Source organism: Acanthochromis polyacanthus, chromosome 8 (genome assembly GCF_021347895.1).
Source record: "Acanthochromis polyacanthus isolate Apoly-LR-REF ecotype Palm Island chromosome 8, KAUST_Apoly_ChrSc, whole genome shotgun sequence".
Lineage (NCBI taxonomy): Eukaryota > Metazoa > Chordata > Actinopteri > Pomacentridae > Acanthochromis > Acanthochromis polyacanthus.
The window spans coordinates 12194614-12217904 of NC_067120.1; the positions used below are offsets into that span (position 1 = coordinate 12194614).

The 23291-nt window shown below is 39.2% G+C and overlaps 2 protein-coding genes across 2 annotated transcripts; one reads left to right on the plus strand and one right to left on the minus strand.

The window, feature by feature from the left end:
• Positions 1-6292: 6292 nt before the first annotated feature.
• Positions 6293-16548, minus strand: ppcdc (phosphopantothenoylcysteine decarboxylase). Its single transcript, XM_022190266.2, has 5 exons — positions 16314-16548; positions 12945-13040; positions 12373-12501; positions 12123-12291; positions 6293-7800 (listed from the first exon to the last, which is right to left on the minus strand). Exons 1-5 carry the CDS (start codon positions 16455-16457, stop codon positions 7712-7714), a joined length of 627 nt encoding a protein of 208 aa, XP_022045958.1. The 5' UTR covers positions 16458-16548; the 3' UTR covers positions 6293-7711.
• A 67-nt stretch (positions 16549-16615) lies between these two features.
• hacd3 (3-hydroxyacyl-CoA dehydratase 3) lies at positions 16616-22810 on the plus strand. The gene is given in 14 exon segments (XM_051951899.1): positions 16616-16825; positions 19776-19818; positions 19911-19984; positions 20080-20244; positions 20424-20472; positions 20655-20714; positions 20717-20764; positions 20855-20959; positions 20962-20981; positions 21088-21200; positions 22248-22354; positions 22432-22520; positions 22522-22568; positions 22663-22810. Coding segments are annotated over 14 exon segments (1074 nt in total). The 5' UTR covers positions 16616-16747; the 3' UTR covers positions 22739-22810.
• Positions 22811-23291: the final 481 nt, after the last annotated feature.

Sequence of the window (23291 nt, forward strand, 5' to 3'; positions counted from 1 at the left end):
ACATGACGGGTACGGAGACGAAGGATGGATGCATGCCCTCCAAGAAAAGTAAAATGCAGAGAAAGCAGCTTCAACAGAGAAACTGCTGCTATGAAAGAAACCGCCACAGCACTGGATTGCTGTTTGTTGACTTCATCCTAATAAAGTTAATGGTTGACTTGAGCTGAGCAAAGTTAAAATCAGGTCAGTCATTACCTGCAGTCAGCCTGGGTTTCATCTCTTAACACGAATCATGTCCTGCCTTTCATATTTGTCTATGGGTTTCAACCCTATAATAGCACCAGTCAAGTCTGATTCAGCTCCCTGCATTAGAGTAAAACCATTACGGTGAGATGCTTATCGTAATCCTAAATTCTTCCACTCTCACCACACTCATCCTGAATGAGTTCATTTCTTGTTGCACTTGCATCATGCCTGTCCCTCTTCACCTGTGAGCTGGAGTCTCATTTATGTGTCCCAGTGTGGCTGCCACTGCTCAGTCTAGACAAGTTGGTGGCTTCCATTAGTCTCAGGGGCCTTCACAGGTAAAGAGATGCTCGTCAGCGGGGGGGGGGGGGGGTTGACATAGGAGGGGAGGCAGAGGTTTTTTCCCTGCGGAGCGCTCTCACATGTCCCCTATTTCCAGTTACCATGGCGTTACGGCTCGAGGCCAGCCAACAAAAGGCATCGAGGGGCAACACAAATCTGGAAAGCGAAAATTAAGTATGAAACACACAGAGCAGCTGTGAGACAGGTGGTGCAGCTCTGAAGGACAGAGGTTTTCAGGAAAAGGATCAGAGATTGTCAAACACCATGAATTCCCTTCGCAGGACTGTTTGTGGTAGTCAGGTCTGTGAATGATTACACAGAATGAAGCCACTGGATTGATTTGATCCTCCTTTTTTTTCAAAAGTGATCTGCTGCCTCTTTAATTTGTTTTTTTTTTTTTTAATATATATTTTACTGGCAGATCTGTATCATTTTCCACTTTAGAACTCTCTCCTTTAAGGCCACAGATCAGGGAATAAACGTCTTTGAAAGAAAATTTAAAACTCGCAAGTATTTTTGTTTACTGGATATGTGTGAATACACAGTCATGTCTTATTTTTTATGTATTTAATTATTGTTCTGATCATTTTAAACTTTATTTTTGATCAAATTTATACTCTTTTTAACTCTTGAATTTGAAACATTTGAAACTGAATTTCCCTTTGGGGATGAATAGAGTGATTCTATTCTATTCTATTCCTTATTATGTTCAACAGTTGAAATTACATTCAGTGCATGACTTGTGGTATGTGATAAAGCTTTATAGACTGAATATACATAAATACATTATGATCTAAATATTTAGCAGACAATCTGAGCTATTTTTAAGGTAAGCAACTAAAGAAGAGGCTGTCGATGTGGGTAACTAGTCAAAAGGTTCATATCCTGTGTGGAGATAAGGATGTTATGGTAATATAGACAAAGAAAGTAATAAACAGTTCAAAGTTGAGGAGGAGCACAAAAGGGTGTGTACCATTATATTTGTACTGTTGCTTCTTGATTAAAATTTAATCTTTTCAAAAGAGCACAACAAATAATATGGTCTCATGTTTGTAGTTAACATTGAATTTCTGTTTGGCAAAAATCTATATGTAAGAAAAAGATGTATATTACATACATAATCTCAATTAAAATATGCCAAAAACTGTAAAAGACAAATGCAATGCGTTTTTTACATTTTATTTTTTGCCTCTGAGTGAAACCACAGGGTGTTTACCACTTTGAAACATCTCAGAGACAATACGGTGAGTTGTGGTGACAGAGGGAGCAGAGCAGGTGATCTCTCAGGATGTAGTTTCTGATGAAACACTCTTGAACGTTCCCAGAGGCCGGCGACTACACGCTGAGCCGAGGGACTGCCTGAGTTGCATCAGACACACAAGCTGCACATGTTCCTGAGAGTGCTCACATATTGACACATCATTTACACTACAGCAAGTTAACAGTCATGGCGCAGGTGTCGTAGAATGTTCAAGCGATCTTTTAATATTCTTATTTTTGCTTAATGATGTTGTTTCTGTGCATATAGACTCAATTGTCGTTGCAAATTAACCGCTGGGTTGTAAAAACAAGGTTCCTGTGTCCTCATTATCAGCATCACACGGCAGCCAATAGCAGCAGGACAGGTTATGGCTCATGGAAGGATGCTTCCATTCACATGACTCCATGTGCTGCAACCTCAACAGCTCAACAGTAACAATGCGTCTGGTTATTTGCAAGACAAATATCCTCCGGCTCTACTGGATTTGATGAGATCTCAGACAGAACACAGATAAATCAGTATGAAAAATAACCACGTAGACTGCACAGAAAACACGACAGAACAAGTGTCTGCATGTTACAAAAGAAGACTGTCTAAAAAAATGAATGCTGGTAAATGAATTACAGTTTGACATCAAGGAAGTAAAAGTCATGATTCACCATGATGAGTGTGATCAACAAGGCTGTTTTTAAGTGCACTGTAAAAGAATAAATCTTTACGATGTGTGATTTTAAGAAAAACAAAAAGCATTTCAGTGCTCAAATTTATTCCTGCAATGTACAGATTCTGATTTAGAGTGCGATTAAAAGCAATTTTATCCTGATCTCTTATAAAGCAGGCAGTTTAAAAATAGTTTGTAACAATATTGCAGCGCAGACATACCTGCACGATTGTGACCAACAAAGCTCAGTTCCTTTCATTTTATTACAAGCAAGAAGACAGCTGTTACCATCTGCTCTGGCTCACTGATGTACACAAAGGTTCTCTGGCTGGATTTGCCCTTCTGTCGCCTGTCTTCTCTGGACACAATCCAGACTGATACATTTCACTTTGTTAGGAGACGGAGGGCTTTCACAAAGATAAACATATCCAACAGTAAGGTGATCCATAGGTTTCCTCACAAGTTAGTTCAACAAGGCAAAAGAACACTTTTTGAAAGAATAACAAACCCAAATTCACTGTTATGTACAGCTGTCATATCACGTTGGATGGGATTCAAGTTAAATTAGGATACCTCAGTTTCTAAATTATTTTATCTGCTCAAGCTTCCAAGCAATCTTTACATGCCTTCTCTCCTTTAAACCACACAATGCAATACCTAATTCAGCTGACAGTATTAGTCGCATATGTAGCCTACATACCAGTCGTGGCAGAACTAGTTTCAGGCACAATGTCTCTTTTAAGGTGGGTGGACTATTTAGTATTGCAGGGCTTGATTCCTCCTCAAGCCCTGGAGATTTTAAAATGTTGCTATCTGATGTTTTTTATGCCTCCTGCCCCTGATTTCAATCATTTATACTTTGTAGCTTAAGATGTGCTGGTTGTGTGGCTGTTTGACCATGAAAGTTTCTCTATCAGATTAAATAAAGTGACTAATATCAAAAGGTAGCAAGTATGAAGTAGAAATGGATTTCAAAAGTAATAATAATACGAATAATAATGATGACGATGACAGAAACAACAATAGTAATAATAACAATGATAATAATAATATTAACGAAAAACTGGTGACAATTTTTTTTCCTAATTAGTGAACGACATACAAACGATTGCTTGGCTGATAATTACAACTGAAAGTAAAGTGTGATGAGCTGATATGTTGCAGGGTCAGTCTCAGGCAGACTTAATCATACACAGTTACATGTGGGGATGGGTTTGCTCCTGTGTATTCTGGCCAGAGAAAAGTCTGATTCTGCTATTTGTGAGACATCTCGAAAAGTATGTATTAAAAGGCCAGCAGTGGAAAATCAGTCTGCTTTGTCTTGAAGAGTGCACCTTTGATTATTTCTCATGGCCTATCTCAAGTTTTTCTGATTCGTCCCCTCGTTGTGAGAACATGATGTTCATTCCCATTAGGTGTACCAGCAGGCTGCCAACTCCTCTGCAGTGTGCTCAAGGCCACGATGACACTCCCCTCATCAGCCCGGCTGATGTAATGTTTCTCCGGCCTCATTAACAGTGTCACAGCAGCCAATAGCAGCAGGACAGGTTATGGCTCGTGGAAAGATGCTTCTCATTTGCAGAGCCATTCACAGTGCACAATGTGCTGCAACCTCGACAGCTCAACAGTAACAATACCTCCGGTTATTTGCAAATCAAATTTCCTCCCGCCCTACCGGAATCGGTGAGAACAGAGATAAATCAAGATAAAACAAAACTATCTAGACAGCACAGAGAAAAAAACACAGGCAGCACACGTGCCTGTGTGTCTGTTGTAAAGGAAAGATTCCACCTAGCAGGAAAGTGAAACATCTGAAGGGAAGGAAGTACAATTCATGATTCACTAGTCATGAGTGTGATCACAAAATACTTTTAGGTTTGCACTCCAAAACAATGAATCCTTTCAGTGAAGAAAAGAAAACAATAATGAACTTTATACCTGCAGTGTGAAGTTTGAGATTGCATTACAAGTAACTGTAACTTGGTCTCTCGGAAAACACCGTCACTGACTTTGGAGATCTTTGAATTTTCACTTTGAACTATCTGAAAATATTTGGATGAATGAACCCGATCGAAACCAAAACTATAAATTAAACAATGAGACATTCAGAAGTAGGTGTTTTGTAGTTTCTCAGACATCCATGATGTAAAGGTGAAGAAGAAATGTCCGTTGACACTGATTTGCTTAATAATGAGTTTATTATAAAGAACAGCGTCGATCAGACAGAGACTGCCTGGAAGGATTCAGCCAATATGAACCTCTTAGAATAACAACATGCACTCACTTATATAGGTTTGCTTGCGTATGAAGCCTTAACATATGGTTCCTATTAGAAGCCAAAGGTCAAAACAAAGAGGTCTATCAATCAGCCTCCTGGACAGAAGGACCCCTTTCTATACAACACCATCGAGCTCTAAACAGTCAAGGGAAGAGAACACACATTCCATTCTATTAAAAGTATACAAGTAACACATGTCCCAGCTCAGACACTACTGATGTAAATTTATTTGTTCATTTATTTTAGATTTACTGTCAGTTTGACAAAATACAGCAAACCGAAGCTGGTTCATAAACACAGACACTGACTCTAGGTTGAAAGGGTGTCATTGCAGATTTCTCTTTACTTTATTATTCCTGAGGCAACCTCTTTTTTTTTTTAGCTTGATCAATGCTCATTCTCGGCCCACACATCAAACAAAAACACAGGTGATTACACTTGTTATAGGGTGACAATTCCACACTGCATACTGTAAGATGACAAAGAAACACACCACTAGACTCCCCACCAGACTTCGGCTCCCACATGAACAAACAAATGGTTTGCTGTAGAATGAGTTGTGCTGATTTGCCACTGTAGTACACCGAGAGAAGTGAAACTGCTGAAATAGCACTGCTATCAATGGCTAGAAAGAGGTCAGAATCCACAATGCTTGCCAAGAATCAGCTTCTGAAGGTCTTCTTGTGCAAAGTGCACCCACGCTATGGAAAATCAACAACACAGCTAGCCTAAAATGGGCTGTAGTAATATTACAGAGAAGACAGACCTCCAAGATGGTGACCTGGAAGGTTACATTCCTTTCATTTTTTTTTACAAGCAAGGAGACAGTTTTTGCTATCTGCTTCAGCTCACTAATATACACAAACCTGCTCCGCTGGTTAAATTTGTTCTTCTGTTGTCTGTCTTTGAACACAATCCAGGCTGGTTCATTTTGCTTTGTCGGGAGATGGAGGGTTTTCACAAAGATAAACATGTCCAACACTAAGTGCTCCGTGGGTTTCTTCACTTCTGACCTTTGGCACTTGGAGTTGTGGTAAAAAAGCACTTGTGAATCATTAAAGCCATTTTAAAATCCCAATAAAAATGTTTTCCAAGAATAACAGAAAAGCTTGTGTGTAAAAAAAAAAAAACCAAACCAAAAAAAAAAAACAAGTGTGGATCTTTGTAATGACTATAGTGCAAATGACTGTGGAGTCTGAGACATCCATAACTCACGTTAACAGCCTTATGTTATGTGTTGCTGCAGTAAAATCACTCTGTTACACTGGCTTGTGGAGAAAGTTTTTCTGCTGCTTCGTGTCACATAAATGACTGCATTGGTAACTCAAAAAAGAGGAACGTTGTGGAGACTAAAAACCATTACTTTATAAAGACACACTTTGTTGATGTACATCTGTGCTGCTTTTAACACGATTTTATGACAAGTTTTCTCTTAAAACTACAAAATGTGTGTAACTGCTATTGCTGATTAAACCAAATCTCACAGTCAAATACAAACCCACTTTTTGGACCATCATGAGGTATTTTGTCATTTAATCAAATAAATAAAGTGAAACATTGGATGTTAAACTTTTCATTAGGTGTGCTTTTAATTCAAAATTCAAAAGCTTGCGCAGGGTTTACATTCACCTACAATATTTCACCTTTATCCGACTTGGTATTTGTACCGGTATTTGACAAGCAACAATATGCCTGCATTAGACATATTACCCATAAGACAACATCTGTATTGTTTATTGAGCTAATAATAAGGACAAAATAAACAACAACAGAGAAAGTCAGAGGACGCCTTTGAAGGCCAAGAGGAGCATATAATTAAACAGGTTTGTCAAACTGTTCAGTCAACATCAACAGGCTGGCAGTGATACAGCATTTCTCTGCCAGCTACTTCCAAAGAAAAGGAGAAGGAAAAGGTGTACAATGCTGTTAGAACCGTCAGCGTGAAGAATGCCAGACTGTACACACACTTTTCTGTAGACAGTGTCGTAGTTTCTCAGATGTCCGTGATGTGCAGGTGAAGGAGAAACGTCCGTGACACTGACTTTCTTTATAGGTTTTTTATTAAAAGAACAGCATCAATACAGACAGAAGGAGCCCGCCGACTGATTCCTTCTCGAACAATGGGCTAGTGGTCAGTTTTATACCCTTCTGTTAAGGATATGAGCTCAACATCTGACGACTTTGGTAAAAACAGGATGCACCCCTAAATCAACATAGCAGAGGGATTCTCTTCTAGGATGACAGAAGTCACTCACTGATATAGGTCCATGCATGGAAACCTAACATATGGCTTCCCTTCAACGACAGGCACCACTTCACTTTACGATCTCCCAGGCACAGAAGCCACTTTAACATAAACATTCCCAGACAGAAACACACATCTTAGGTCAGAGACCACCTGCTTACATAGGCAAAAAGGAAATGTAGGTTTTCCCACAAGTAGCTGGTCAGATACTACAACAGAAAAGTGTTCAGGCATGAAAGCATTTTTCATCCTATATGCTGTGCTATGCTATGGCATTAATAAAGTCCTACTAAAGTTGGGCGGTTTAAAAGGCAATTTTTATTATCTGATTGTAAATCTCTCTCCAACAGCTCATCAATCATTCTGCCATGATGAATAGGTGATATTAAAAACCAGCTCAGGAGCAAGCCTGTTCCAGATGTTGCAGTTTGATCAGTCTGTGCAAGAAACTACACAAGGCCTTCATTGTCCATGTCCTAATACAAACGATAAATGTTCCCTGCCCTAACAGGTGCAACAGGAATAACAGATGAGTCGGGCAGAAGCCAATGTCTACACACACCCACAACACTATCCTAAAAAGAGGACTTCTCAGATGAAACAGGTAAAAGCAGCTGTGAGCGTTTAGCATCGGTGTGTGGTGATTTTGAAAGTCCCGATGTAAAACTGAAGACAAGCGATCATGGTGGTCTGTTATTGGTTTTTGGTGTCGCTGGAATCCACAATATGACGTGACGTTCATGTTTTCTGAGATGACTCATCTGGTTTCTGCAGATACTGCTTTACAGTGCTGACAATATTCGACACCTCCGCCATGGCACCTTTACCTGCAGCAAAGTAAAGAATCACAGAGTATAAAAATACCTCCTGCAGGAAGGAATAACCATTATCTGTCAGTGGCTTGACGGCAACAACACAAAGGAAACACATGCGACTGCAATGCAAATCTTTGTGCACATTCTCCATGCTTATAAATACACATGAACGCACAGATTTTCTTGTGCAGTCACATACTTTGCATCTGAAATGCTAAATGATTTGTTCAGATCCCACTGCATCAAAAAGACACTGCTCCCTGATAGAAGCGCTGATTATGTAATAATAAAAGTAAAAGATGTATTCAACATTTCATTTATTTAACCCTTGATGTTGCAGCATTACTACATTATTTTTAAGCTTTATGCGGATGTCTTTGCAGATTTTCATCAGAAGAATGCAGCTGCCCTTCACTTAGTTTATGCAAGTAAAAAAGAAACATACCGAGGTCATTGATACAGTACAATGTCTTACACTGGATCATGCAGATGTAGGTTTCATTTTCCTGGCCCTCATCCCGTCACCACTATGACAAAGTAAGCATCATACCAAGACGAGGAATTGAACATGACTTCTAATTGTCTAGTCTGTTGATATCCTTCAATAACAGCGCAACTGCATAAAAGTGTATGCTCCCTGCTCCCTTTCCCTCCGGTGAAAGAAGCAAACATCTCCATGTTCACCATCCGGTTGATGGTTGCCTCGCAGCCCTGAAGCAATATTTGTAACAGAAATTTGTTTTCTGCCTGCATAAAAGACTGAGTTTTAAAACCAGATTAGTAGCTTCCGCCTCTAAGCAAACAACCATACCCTGTTAATGGTTGTCATCAGGGGTAAGTTCCTGTACCTGTCCCTTGGGGCAACATCATTTAGGTTTATTGAAAGTATAAGATAAACAACTCAGTACTGGAGCAAGATAACTGTCAAGGCTTTTTTTTTTTAAGCCAATATTCCCGTTGGAATATATAGCCGTAGCAACAAATGAAATGACTGAATGGAATGAGTGGAAGGTGCAATAAGGATGACGAGATGAAATAGTAACACCCTATACTGTGGAATCTTAACAGGCCACATATCACACTTGTTGGCAAGTACAAAGTGCACTGTATGTAGACTCTACACTGTCAGACATTGTGACATTAGAACTGCCTGTACCATATTTGGAAGGAGGTCACAGTGTACCGATGTCAGAGCAGTAAAGGCAATGAGTGTGTGTGTGTGTCACCTTATCTGACAGACACCAATGCAGTTCACTGTTATTTCTGCCCATTTGCTGAACAAAAATGTATCTAATACTAGAGTAAATGAAACCCTAATGAACAAAACTGGCTAAAAAATGTATTTGTTTTAATTTCTTATCTTTTTGGTGCTGTTGGTTTTTCCTTTAGTGGTGGCTAAAACCGCTGTGATGGAAGCCAAAAATTCCTCTATGAAGGAAAAAGCCTGAGTGGTCCAGTAATATATGCTAATAAATGTCTACTTTGTTGGAGGGAATGGTTGTAGATGACATTAGAAGTTAAAAATTGTCATCTAATAGTCCTAAGTGGAAGGTCTTGTAGTGTACCACTTCCGTCAAGACCACCTCGTTGTGGTCTTCTCGTGAGTGTAAAGGTAGCTTATGCTTCAAATGAACTACTTTGGTGTGTCCTCTGAGCTCATCAGAAGACTCCGAACACTTGAAGGCTGAGCCAAATATTTGACAGTAATAGACGCTGGTGAGACGCGACAGTTGTTCAAATGGTTTGGCCTTGTTTGTAAAATGTTACAAAAGTGTGACAAAATGAAAGGAGTGCTTGAGTAAGAAGTTACAACTCTGCCTACTCGCCTCCTTACACTATGCGCTGCCTGAAGTGGGAACGCTTATCGCTTCACAAAAGTAACAAAACTGCTCTGCTGTTGTGGGCGTAGGAGGTTTCAGACACTGTTTGACGGTTGAACAAGTACTTTGAAGCCCACTTGCCTCTTAAGTACAGGTTCTGAGGAAGGGAGTTGAGGAGTGTCAAGAGAGAATTCTTGGCAAATTTCATGGAGTGTTCTTGGGAAATAAAAAAGAAAATAACTGGCAGACATGGTCTGCAAGGCTATCTCCAAATAGTTTGATGTTTGTGTGACCACAGCTGCCAGTATCGTTAGCAAGTTTCAGGTCCATGGAACCGTAGCCTGCCTCCTTGGATGCTTTCTCAAGAGGAAAATTCACTCTAGATTAAGTAGAAAAATATCTGAATGATGAAAAACATGCCAAAGAAAACTTGCTATATGAACACATACAGCCTCACTTTAAGATAAAAATACAACACTGTCTGGTGTCTGGCACAGTATATCATAAGAATGAAAGTTAGCTAAATGAAACAAGATTGCGGGTTTAAAAGAGAAACATAAATTAAACAGACCGGAATTTTCTAAAATTAGATATTAGAAAGTCACAATGCTTCTGGTAGAAGGCTGTTTGGACAGATAACAACAAAATTAGGGCTTTTTGGTAAGTTACATCAGCTGTATGGTCACAGGATGAAAAAAAAAGCTTTCATGGAAAAGAACACCATCTCCAGTGAGAAACATGAAAGCGGCTCTGTTATGTCATGGGACTGTTGTGCTGAGTCTATCACAGGGTTTCTTGAATGTGTGTAGAGTGCAAAGAAGTCAGAAGATTATCCAGGCAGTGTGGAGGGAAGCAAACCACCCAGTGTCAGAGTCCCGTCTCAGCTGCAAGTCATCGCTCCTCCAACAGGATTAAGATCCATGACATACATTCCAAAACACCCATGAACAAATAAAGGAAAATATTGGACTGTCCCAATATTGTTCTCCAAGCCATTATCATTTGTTGTGTCACCTTTCCATCAGCTTTAGTGAAGCAGGAAGTCATCACTAATTTTGGCTATTCGTCTAAAATCCTGCCAGTCAGTTCTGGGTCCATTTCAGCGTTTCCACTCACTTAAATGTGTCTGAAGTAAGGTCCAGTGGTTGTAAACCAAGGTCATCCTAGATATTCTTCAATTAGCAGCTATCTGGTCATACATGGAGGTTTTCTGTGTGACCGTGGGAAGTGTCTTGTCAGCACTGGGTTTTATTTTATTTTATTTATTTATAAGACTCTTACTTTTTCAGCCCATTACATAACGTAGCTGTTGTCTTTTAATATGGACTCTTACTGAACACACTCAAATGATGGGATTATGCTGAAGGATACCAACAGTTTTTAGAGAAAATCTAATTTTATTCACTGTGCACCTTTAACCTGAAATAACATGCAGATCAATCTGATGCTCGACTCATTTTCATTTTTAGGGCAAATTAGGTTTCACTTTTTTCTCATTTCTACCTGTTCTTGTTTTTGTTGATTCATTTTGTCTTCAGTAACAATTGCTTCACTCATTCTCACTGAAATTACTATTTTACTCATTTGCTTTTTAATATTGTTACATTTTTGACTTGCATGCCTACATTTTTTTTTCCCTTATTTGCTCTAAAGGTTGAATGAATCAATCAATCCAGTGACAGATCCTGGTTGGGTGGAACATCGGTCATGCACATGATCACATTAGGAGCAGTTTAAGGGCTCTAATAGACCGACATCATGCGGTAAAGTCACTTTACCAGGATTAAGGACAGCTGAGCCATCTCCTGGAGCATGTGGTTGGAAATGAGACCTATTCACCTGCAACCACACCTAACAGCCACAGTGTACTAACACACCCTAAAACACACTTACCTGACTACAGCAGGGTGAAATATGCACAACAGTAAAAGTGGTCTCTGAAACTTTCCACATAAAAGGTTCTGCTTTTTTAAAATAACACAATGTGGGAAAATATATATTTATCCAGATGAGGTGTGTCTTGTCATTGCTGTTGTGTCTCTTGTACAAACTTACTCATTTTTAAACCTACCGATGACACATGATTTACCCACTACTGTTACACATTACTTTTCTACTCACTTTCAGTATCATACCTACATCTGTTGCACATCCATCTGTCTCTGTTCTGTCTTGCATTTTGCCAGTCTTCATGCTTATTTTGCAATTACAACTCTTTCAGGCAGGACATTTATGACAGTAAATTAACTCAGTAAGAATTCTTCATACACAATAAAACGGATTAAGCAACAATGAACTCTATCTGCATCGTGGTCTTTCCTCACGTTAAAACTGGTGAAAAAAAAATCTAACTTAGTGCTGCAATTACTAACTGACTCATCATTTATTCTAAGAAATTACTTTGGCCATTTTTCAAGTAAAATGCAGACGAGATGCTGGTTGTTGCTGTTGCTTTTCTTGGTATTACATCACTGCAAATGCAACATTTGACTTTTCCCTGGTATGAAAACCCACCTTCATCTCCACACACAAGCTTCTTGGCAATGCAGGGGATTTCCACATATCCAAACTCTTTCAGCTTGGATACCTGCTGGGCTGTAATGGGATGCAGCCACATAGCTGTATTCATAGCAGGGCAGAAGAGGAGAGGACGGCTGGTATCCCAGGCTCTTACCACGCATGTCTGCAAGGGACAAAAACTAATCAACCAGGACACAATTTCAGAGAAAGTGTGGAATAAATCGCTATAATTTTATTTTCTCACCAGCAGATTGTCACAAATGCCACTAGCAATCTTTCCAAGAGTGTTGGCATCAAGGGGGGCGATGACAAGTAGGTCTGCCCAGCGTCTTAGCTCAATGTGTAGCACAGGGTCAGATCTCTTTGTCCACAGCTACATAAATGACATGCCGTTTGGAAAAATGACACACTCACTTTTTCACTTCCTTAAATGTATGACACTTTAGGCCAGTGTTTCTCAATTTTTTTTCTGGCCCATGGCCATGTTTTCATGTCTCAAACTTGTCACAAGTAAATGGAAAGCTGTCAAACTGACAACTCATGCCACTTTACTTAGTATAATTGTGACTGTGGCATTCTTTTATACATTTCATTTCAAGAGAGCAAAAACACTTCCACATAGACTGTAGAAAAAACTGATATTGTGCATGTATTTAACATTTTAGTAAAAATGCAAATTATTAAAATATGTATTTTAGATACAGTATCTTCCACAGTATTGTTATAATACTGTTGGTACCAGGTTCGAGAAACTCTGCTATGCACTGTCGGTTATTAATGACTTTACTAGAGCTTGTAAGTCAAAATAATTGTTACCTCCCACTCATCCTTGTCGGTGTAGATTTTTACAGAGACGTCTGCTGCATTGTAGAAGTGTTTGGCCTTCTCTGTAGTTACCACTCTTACATCCACCTAAAACAAGACATTGATGTTCACAGAGATTTTTTAGATGTGCATAGTCATTTTGCCACAGTGCAAGAAAAGATACTTTCAAACAATAGTTGCTGTACTTTGGTAGCTTTGAGCAAATTTTATATTACATCTCACCAAAAATCCCACCAATCCGTTTTCCTGGCTATGTAAGCATCGTGTCTTTCTTAACATTTTTCTTTACGCTCCCTTGACGAAGACAGGACAATGATTCTTATGTTACATACTTGCTACATCTGGTAATGCAATCGGGCATGCTTTCACACTTTGGTCATGTGGTCGCTTGCCTGTCTTTCTGTTCTTCTCCAAGAACAGCGGCTCTCTTTGTCACCTCTGAGAACATCTGATAGGTCGTGGACAGTTCAAAAGTGGCAAAAGTTCAAATCCCCAATAAAAGGGTCAGCAGAGAGTTTAAGTGTGGCACCGTTGTTCTCTTACCTAGATAACTATCTGCTCATTCAGGGAATTTCCTTACATGCACTGTGTCACATACTTGTTTCACAGGCACAATAAAGTCTCTGGAAAGGCATCATGTTGCTGAACAAATAATATGTTTATAATGTTAGTCATATTAGCACATGAGCATCAACTCTTAGAATGATACATTCTTCCATAGACAGTAGTAACTCTGACAGAATCGTGTTGTTGTGATGTGTTGATAGCACATATTCTTGTTATGGCCTGTATCCAGCAAGAATTTTTGAAAAAAATCAAATGGTGAGGTCTTCGTTACTCATTGTCATGGTCAGATGCATTTAATAGTTCGAGTTTACTGGCTCAACAGCTACAATGTGAAAAGCTCTCACTATTTGCACTCTGAATTATCCTTGCATATATTATAGATGACTAGAGCTCAATATTGTAAAGTAGTTGTTCCCTTTTTCAATCCCTTTTTTAAATGTAAAAATGAACAGCCTGTACGTTACTGTAAAATACAGGTAAATGGCCCACTGTAATTTCACAGCTCCAACATTCCTCTCTCTATTCCTCTTCAAGAGAAAACAATGACTCTTATGTTACATTCATTTTTACAGTTGACTGTACTGTCATACATGGGCCATGTGGTTGCCTTCATGGTCTCTGATCTCCCGTTGACAGCAGCTCTCTGTCTGTTTAGGTTGTAGACAGTTTAAGTGCACATCAAGTAACAATCTACTCATTTAGTATTACAGCTATAACCAGTAATAAAGACTAATACAAAGTGATAGTGTCCAAGAACTGAAGAGTCGCCACTTATGCGTGTATGTATGTATACATTTTTCTTTTTTTTGTTTTACAATTTTACTTGACGCTACTACTGCCAGTGCCATGACTGATCACAGTATTTTGATGGAGATTACATTGATTAACTGGATCATTATGCCCGCTTGCTCCCTGGAGCACGATATTCAATTCAATGTAGGATTTCATATTAAATCCAGTTTTGATATATATGCACATTTTCACTAATTCAGGTGGAACATCTATTTTTAGTTTGGCACGGCAGTCAGATCAAATTTGGTTGTTTGTGCTGAGTGTGAGGCGTTAGCTATTACAAATACATTTCAGAGTGTATTTGCATCGATATGCAAATGAGATGTAGCTTCATTTCCCTGTTTAGTGCAACAAGGTCATTTCGCCTCAGTTCACAGAATGCCCCGTGCCTGATCATCTTCATGTTGAAAGATTTATTTAAAGTATCAAATACTGATTGAGTTCATTATGTATAAAATCTGGGATTTTAGGTAACATTAGTATTTATGTTAAAAATTCTTCAAGAGGAGTGGGGTCATGTCGATTTTTGCACCAATCTATGGACCAGTGTTTAAAGTGCCATAACTTAATAAATAAAGTAGGTAGAGTCCTGAAATTTTGTAGGTTCACCGATATGAACATATGATCCCCAATGGTACAATCCTGCATTGATAGAATAATACAAACTATTAATATGATGGTCAATCTTTCAGTCTTTTCTGATATTTCACCAACCATGAAGCAATTATTGTAAACCCTAAGAGGCTGATTTTTTTCCTCTGACTGGCACCAATAGGAGTTTTAAAAATGTGTTACCATTAGGATGCATCATTTCTGAGAAGAAAAAAAAAACATTTTTTGAATTTACAGCCAATATTAGCAAGAACAATACATGAAACTGCTCCAACAGTGGTCTCCACTGGGTCAATTTTAAGCACTACGAGTTAGAAAACTATTATTTTTCTCTTAGGGACAATATTATAGAATTCTTCCTGTTGGGACCACTTTAATGTAAAAATTGTATGCCAAGCAACTCCTGTATGAGCAAGACTGCAGTAAGATTGTTATCAAAATGGAAAAGCAACATATAGGGAATCTCAAAGACAATTTTTTGCCATTAGAGGTTCAGTAATAGGCAGAGAGCCATATAACTCTTCCATCCCAACAACTAATTTGATATATATGACAAGGGCACCATTGTCTTCTCTGAAAGGAAAATATGAAGAGGTCTGTAGAGAAAATTGCAGCATTCAGTCAACCAGAAACACCGATTGATGGCTAACTGGGTCTTGGGCAGGTGTGTTAACTAAAGACCTAGAGAGCACACTGTTTTGCTTAGGTGGATTCGTTTATTAATATAACTTCCATAATACAATAATTCTTGTAAAATTGAAATTGAGTATAATGAAGAAAATTACCAATGAAAAAATGCCATTTTCAGTGTAATAGATGTTAAAATTATTAACGGTTTCATTATGCATTTGCTCGTTCAAACTGACTGACTAAACTGGAGCCACTGTTTTGTTAGACTAATCCCAAAACAAACAAGCAAACAAACAAAAACACAATTGTCACACTCTCTTTGATTGCATTTTGAGGGCTTTAAATAAACAAGAATATATATTGAAGTAATCAAAATAACAAAACTACTTAAGCTTAGTATTAGAACTATACATAACTTATTTTTTTCATCAGGTTTTTATTTAGATTTGTCTTTTTAATCATTGTGCTTATGTCTTATGACTTCCTGTTTATTATTGTACAGCATCTTGGTTCAAGTCCTGTTGTTTTTAATGTGCTTCATAGACAAAATTGACTTGACTTGAATGTAATAACTATACTGCTGTGGATTTTATGTTGCTATCTAACGTCTCCATCTTGTGGTAAAGGTGAGCTCCTGCGCTCTATAAAATTAAGAAAAACAATGAAGGTGTGCAGGCGTATGGATTATACTCGATAAAAAAGCATCAGACAAAATAAACAGAAGTAAAAATAAAACGTATTGAACGCCACGCAGCTCACCCCAGGGAGCTGAAGAAGCTGTGAGACCAAAAGAGGCAGTTTCAAAGCTGCGACGCTCCCTGTTACTCCGACAAGAACGCGAAATGTGCCGGAAGATTCCAATAAATCCGCTTTCAGACATGAAACAGGGTCGTCCGTCTGCATGTTCGCATATCATCAAGCTGAGGTCTGCAAACCGCTGTCGTACCGTCTTCCTGTGAATTTCTCCCACTTCCGTAAATATTCGTCACCAGCCAATCAGCGAAGAGCACCACCAACGGCTACTTGTCCGGCACGAGCACGTCGCTACGCTTACGGATGGCGAGTGCGCGCCTCTGTAGAATATTCTGGGCAGCCTGTATTACTGAAGCCTCTGAGGCTAAGCTGACGTCTCGTGATGTCCTGTTCAGCCTGATATCTCTGTTTGAAGCTAAGTTCTGTTAAAAACCGTAACAATGACACTCACACCTCTCGTTTACTGGGCTCAGCGCCACGAAGAAATCTACCTGCGAGTGGAGCTGACTGACGCACAGGTGAGTGTAAGCTGCTTCCTGCCGTCACTTTTCATCAGGGGAATGCTTTACCAATACTTCCTCTTTGGCCAGTTTATGTCTCTGGGGATAAATAGTTTCTGATGCAAATGAAGGCTGCATGGTTCTTTGTTATAGTCTTCCTCAAGAAAGAGCAATGACCCTTATGTAACATGAATTATTACAGTTGATTTTAAGCCACGTGGTTGCCTGCATGTATCGTCCAATGACAGCAGCTCTCTCCGTGTCCTGTTCAGGTTGCAGACAGTTCAAGTGACACTCTACTTATTCAGTGTCTTCTTATATAAGATTCTTCTTGTGGGAGCTGTCGTAGTTTCTCTGATGTTCGTGAAGTGCAGGTGGAGAAGAAACGTCCGTTGACACTGACTTGCTTAATAATAAGTTTATTATAAGGAAGAACAGCATCGATCAGACAGAGAGACTGTCTGGGAGAATCCAGCCCAATGAATCTCCCCGAACAGCAATCAGAGATCATATTTATATGTTTTGGACAAGTATGAGGTCACAACATATGTTTCCTAATTAGAAGACATCTGGTCATGGAACAAGACCCTACAGAACAACCCCCTATCATTAAGACACCCAAAGAGTCATTTGGGCCCCAATGAACAATTATCATTTCCTGGATATTATGATCCCCAATCTAATCACAGAAATGACTTCCTTCAGCAAAAAACCACATCTATTCTAATAAGCAACATATATCCCAACATATATCTCAGATCAGATACTACAGAGCATTGTGCTAAGTGGATTTTCTTTCATGTACCATAATTGCTTCATCAGTGCAATGAAATCTTGGAGACTTGGCAAGACATCATGTGGTAGGAAATAGGAATCTGAATAAATATAAACTCATGAATTTCTATAATCGACACAGGTGAAAGCTGGTCAGGTACTTAGGTTTATGTCTTGTGTTAGTCATCACTGATGTGTTTAATGTCTATGTCAGGAATATGAGTAAATGATAACCAAAACATGACAGTGGAGCATTTTCTCTACACCCAGTGACTGTCATCCCTTACAGAGTGAGCCAACCTTAGAATACAGCTCAAAGTGATGAGTATTATAACTGTCACCACTGATGCATTTTAATGGAGTGTAATAAATGGTGTCCAGTGGTTTAAGAATCACTGCTGATGCTTGTGGATATAAAATGTCACCATATACTCAATAAACTTTTCTCTACACTGCAGACATTTAGTTTATTTTTAATGCTGCTGTACGGAGAGTATTAAAATGATTTTCATTGTTTTCTGTAACAGTGACAATAAAGATCTATTCAGTGGGAACATGATTTATTCCTGTAGAAGATACAAAACTTTTCAGAGTCAGCTTCTCATCCATCCAAATTCGTAAATATTTCTACTCTGTAAATCTTTGAATATCTCTCTATGAGAGTAGAGGAGAGCAGATTTTCTAAGCAGTATTTCTGTCTCTGACGAAGATCATGTATATGGTTTTCTCTTCACTGAAAACAAATTTATGCTTATTGAGTGCAACCTTTAACTGAGCAAAGCAGTCCTGAAAGCCTTTGACAAAATGTACAATAGTGTTGCATCTACTCCCAGATGTACGTCACTTTGGATAAAATCATCTGCTAAATGAAATTGTGGAATTGTGGAATCCCTGCTACAGTCTGAAATTGTGTCATCAACACAGAGATGCGCTTTAACCAGAAAAAGACTGTATGTTATGTACTGTATGTTTCAGCACAACAGCAAACAAATCTATCCCAGATATGGCAATTTTGTAGACAGATATAATGTATACAGCAAAGGAATTCATTATATGACCACATGTCTTTGCAGAAATGTTGCCCAAAGTTTGCCTTTGTTTATCACAGTTCAATTCTGTATAGAAACATTTTTAACCATTGGCTAACATTTAGAAAGTAGAGGCCAAAACAGAAGTTATCAGGATTTATTCTGAGGTTTGGAGAATTCATTGTCATAAAGAGAAGTCATAAAGGTATGAAGAGGGAAACTATGAGTGTGGGGACATTTACAAATGTCACAGATGAAAATGTAACTTTGTTCCAAACACCAGGCTGCAAACAGCACCTTATCCACCACTCTCTGTCTGACTTTAGGCGTCATAGTCATTGTTATGCCCAGCCTAGGGGTCACTGGGTCCCAAGCATCTACAACACACGTTTTCTCAAATAATTTAGGTTTTTACTAACAATAAATGTGCAAACTGAAACAATGGTGATTGGTAACTAAAAGTGACAGTGAGCAAAACCACAACAACACACAAAATGCCACTAATCTATTAACCAAAACTGATGTGCCAAAACAAATAGTAAAAAGAACAGCAAAGTCTTACCTCCCTATCCTGACTTAAACATGAGGAAAAAACAGACACAAGGTGGCTGCTCACTGCTATTATTCTACATTCTCAAAATCAGACATGATTGCCACGCCCTCTGACCCAGAGATGATGCCACTACTCTGCCTTTTTATCGCGGCCTTCCTGGTTTCCTCAGCTAATCTGACAATGTCATCCTGTCGTCCAACCCTGGTGGTGGTGCGGCGCAGCCTATTTGCATACGCGATAGGCACACAAAAAGGACACACACAGCGCACAGGAAACTACTCATATGACCGCAGTCGTAACGCATAGCTCTTATTAAGTATAGTGGCATGAACAAGAGCAGATTGGAGAGGGTGTGAAATCTGTCTCATTTCCTCGAGGGTTTCTGCAAAGAAGAAAATTATTCCAGTTGGTACTTCAATATCATTGTTATTTTGGATTATATATCATTATGGTAGTTGTATTTTAATGGTTGTTTAGGTATAATTTACCAGTCATTTAAATGTTTTATTAATATCTCTGTTCAGCAGTATTGTGCACAGGAAGTAAAATGATGCTTGAATTCTCAGAATGTATGAGGAAGTTGGCTCATCATCTGCCTGTTTTTCTTTTGCAGAATATTGACGTCCATGCGCATGAAAATGTCCTTCATTTTAGAGGTGAAATGCATTCATTGATTTCATGCACCTCATGCTGGTTGTGACAATATTTCAAAAAGTGCAAAATTTGTGATATTTGGTTTTGTGTGTAGCCCAGGGGCATGGTGCGAAAGGACAAAATGATTACAACTTCAGCTTGGAGTTCTACTTACCAGTAAAGCCAGGGGTATGTATTCATTTTAGAATTTGGTCGTAGATATCTGCATCTCCTTTCTTTATGATGCCTTTTAAGTTTTCTTTCACATGAACTCGTGCGTTCAGGTGAGCCACAAGTCCACACAGCGGCAGGTAAACATCACAGTGCAGAAAGAGCAGCGAGGCTGGTGGGAAAGACTGACCACACAGGAGCGCAAACCTGTTTTCCTGGCACCTGACTTTGACCGCTGGCTGGACGAGTCAGACGCTGAGATGGAGATCCGGGAAAAGGTGAGCTTAAACTTGTGTTTTTACATCAGTGGGACATTTCCATGCACATTTAACAGCGTTATTGAATAACATAGACATAAGCTTGCCAGATGTCAGTACTACGAAAACATTCGATTAAACATTGTACTACTGATGCCAAACTCAAGAACATGGAGACTGTTTTTGTTCATTTTGAAAAGGAGGAGAAAAAGAACAGGCTGAAGACTTCAAGGCAAAAGAAGAGGGTGAGTGAAAAATAAAAATTTCTATTTTACGAGGTTGTTTCAAATTGTTTTGCGCACTAAATGATTATTACTGGACATTCCAGACATTAAAAATCTTGACTTTTAGATGCATCCCTCTGTTTTTGCAGCTTTTCTGACACCATGGATTAACTGTGTAATATTTTCTGCTTCTCTGACATGTTTCAGGATTTGTCAGCCTGAAAACAGGATATTTGTTCACGTATAATCTGGTGCAGTTTCTTGGTTTTCATGGATGTTTGTCAACATGACTGTGCGCCTCTTTATCTTCGGACAAGGTGAGAAATTGTGACGCTGATGTACTTTAAAGCTTCATGTTGCTTCACAGAAACCTTGTTGAGAAGTGTCGTTTCTAAAACTCATTTTAGATTCCCTCTACGACACGTATCACACAATGTCGGACGTGATGTTCTTCTGCCAGACCCTGGCTGTATTAGAGGTCCTCCATGCTGCTTTTGGTGTGGTCCAGACAAGTGTTTTCCAACTCTTATCCAGGTATGGGACGGTCCTTTTTTTGAGGTCCAGTTTGATGCAGTGGCAAGTAAATTTCCTATGCAAGCATTGATTTGTTGAGTTTTTGTGGCATTTGTTTGTGTACTAGGTGGTTGCAAGGAATTTCGTCCTCTTCATCATTTTTGGTAGTCTGGAGGAAATGCACAATCGGCCAGTTGTGTTCTTTGTTTTCTATCTGTGGAGCATCATCGAGATTTTTAGGTAAGTGTGCATCTGCCGTGTGTTCATAGTAAACACTAATGTAAACGGACGTCTTTTATATTCAGCCAGAATTCTTCAGATTAAATCAAAAACTTTGCCTAATGCACATAACTTTCTGGTGGATTTTTGACTTATTTTTACACAATTTTATAGAATTTAGGCCTTCAAACAATTCTGTATAGCCTAGCCGCGCTAGCCAACCCACGGCAACGAATTTAATTCTCTGCCAGGGTGGGTCTAGTTACCCTCCATAAGGCTCAAGGTTGGATGCTCCTAAAACTGGCCGGACGAATCACCATGAAGTGTAGAGTCAGAAGGCGGGCGTAACTAAGTGACGACAGAGGCGTGACGATTCTGACAGAAACAACCGGAAACAACTAGCCTAGCCGCGCTAGACAACCCACGGCAACGAATTTAATTCTCTGCCAGGGTCGACAACAAAAACGACAACAGTCGTTGAGCTCCATTAGCACCGACTCTGAATAATCTTTCTGTTAACATGTCTGTAATATACTTGAGCTTCACCATTGACTGTATAAATAAGGCTTCACCAAACTACCGCATCCTCTTGATTTCCGGCGCTCTAGGAGCCTATTCGTTGCGCTGATTGGTTGTATACCTACCCAATTGCTGCAGAGTGATTTGATAGACAACCTTTTAGCCCGCCTCCCTCCCTGTCGAGCGTGCCTAGACCCTTGCGTCTTCAGAGCATGGGTCTAGCGCGGCTAGGCTAAATTCTGTACACTTCAGTACTGAACATTTACTGCTTAAAATAAATTTATTTTAGCAGTTAAAGCAGCTTGTTCACACAAAAACATGTCATTTCTATGCACAATGTAAATGCAATCGCTGTGGCATCTTCACATCAAGGCTAACTACAGATTCAGCTTTATAGATTTAAGATTATTCCTTTCCTTTTTAAAAAAAAGAATCGGCATACAAGCAGATTATTTAGGCTACAAAGTTAGGAAGATGTATTGTTGGGGATTTGTTATTTGCAGCACAACCTGTTTCTTGTGTAAAACTAACATGCTGCTCCATTTATAGGTATTCATTTTACATGCTGGGCTGTTTTAATACAGAGTGGAAACCCCTCACTTGGCTGCGGTACACCATCTGGATGCCCCTGTATCCGTTAGGTGCTTTATCTGAAGGTGAGCCTGTTTACTTCATTCTGCATTCATTTTATTCGCATACAAGTGCTAAACTCTATTTTCTCATTCCACTGTAGCTGTTGCGGTGATACAATCCATTCCCATCTTTGACAAAACAAAACTCTTGAGCATTCCTCTTCCGAAAGCCATCGGTACCTCCGTCAGCTTTCTCTTACTTCTTGTACGTCTATCTTGCTCTGCTGTTTTTGGGTAAGTTACCAGATTAAAAACAGTTTGGCCTAACATTAAGTTCCATTGTCACCATTGTTTTTTCTTATTTCACCCTTGTTTTTTCTCACCCTCTTCAGGATTTTCTCTCAATTTGCGGCATCTTACAAGCAGAGGACGAGGCGTTTCCGTACCAAAAAGAGGAAAGCAAACTGAGGTTCAGCACCGACAACATTCCTCAAACACCTGTGTTGCCTATTCTGGAATTTTTTGTAATGATGGTCATGATCCAAACCCTGCTCCAAACAAAATCAGTTGTACGTTTTATGCTGTCAGTCACTTCCTTATAGTTATTATGAAAACCCTACAGATGATACAGTATTTTCATCACTACGTGGATGAGCCCACATGCTAGTGACTGATTTCTCATACACTCAGATGTTGTAATTACTAAAGAGCTATCGTAACCTAGCGAACTTTATATCTTGTGTGATTGTGTGTTCTTCCTTTTGATCTATTTGTTTTGTATTATTGACCAAATGCAAGAAGCACTGATGAGGAAACCCTGCTGTTACCATCTGTTATACAGTTATTGGTGTATGAATGACAGAAGCAACAATATCCTGAACAAATACTTATTTCACATTTCTGAACCGTCCCACAAAGCTCAGGGAGAAACTGACTGGTTAAAAACTGAAAGCATTTTGTGTCTGTGAAGGAAAAATTACTCACTTTCTCATGAGTGAGATGGCGCCTCACTGCTGTTAGT

Bases quoted from the DNA above. Each gene is read 5' to 3' on its own strand.
- ppcdc (XM_022190266.2), bottom strand. From the start codon at position 16,457: ATGCAGACGGACGACCCTGTTTCATGTCTGAAAGCGGATTTATTGGAA. The intron at 13,041-16,313 runs GTGAGCTGCGTG...GTCTTGTTTTAG, and splicing joins AGCTTCTTCAGCTCCCTGGG to GTGGATGTAAGAGTGGTAAC. The intron at 7,801-12,122 runs GTGGGTTTTCAT...ACTTTGCTGCAG, and splicing joins GCTTGTGTGTGGAGATGAAG to GTAAAGGTGCCATGGCGGAG.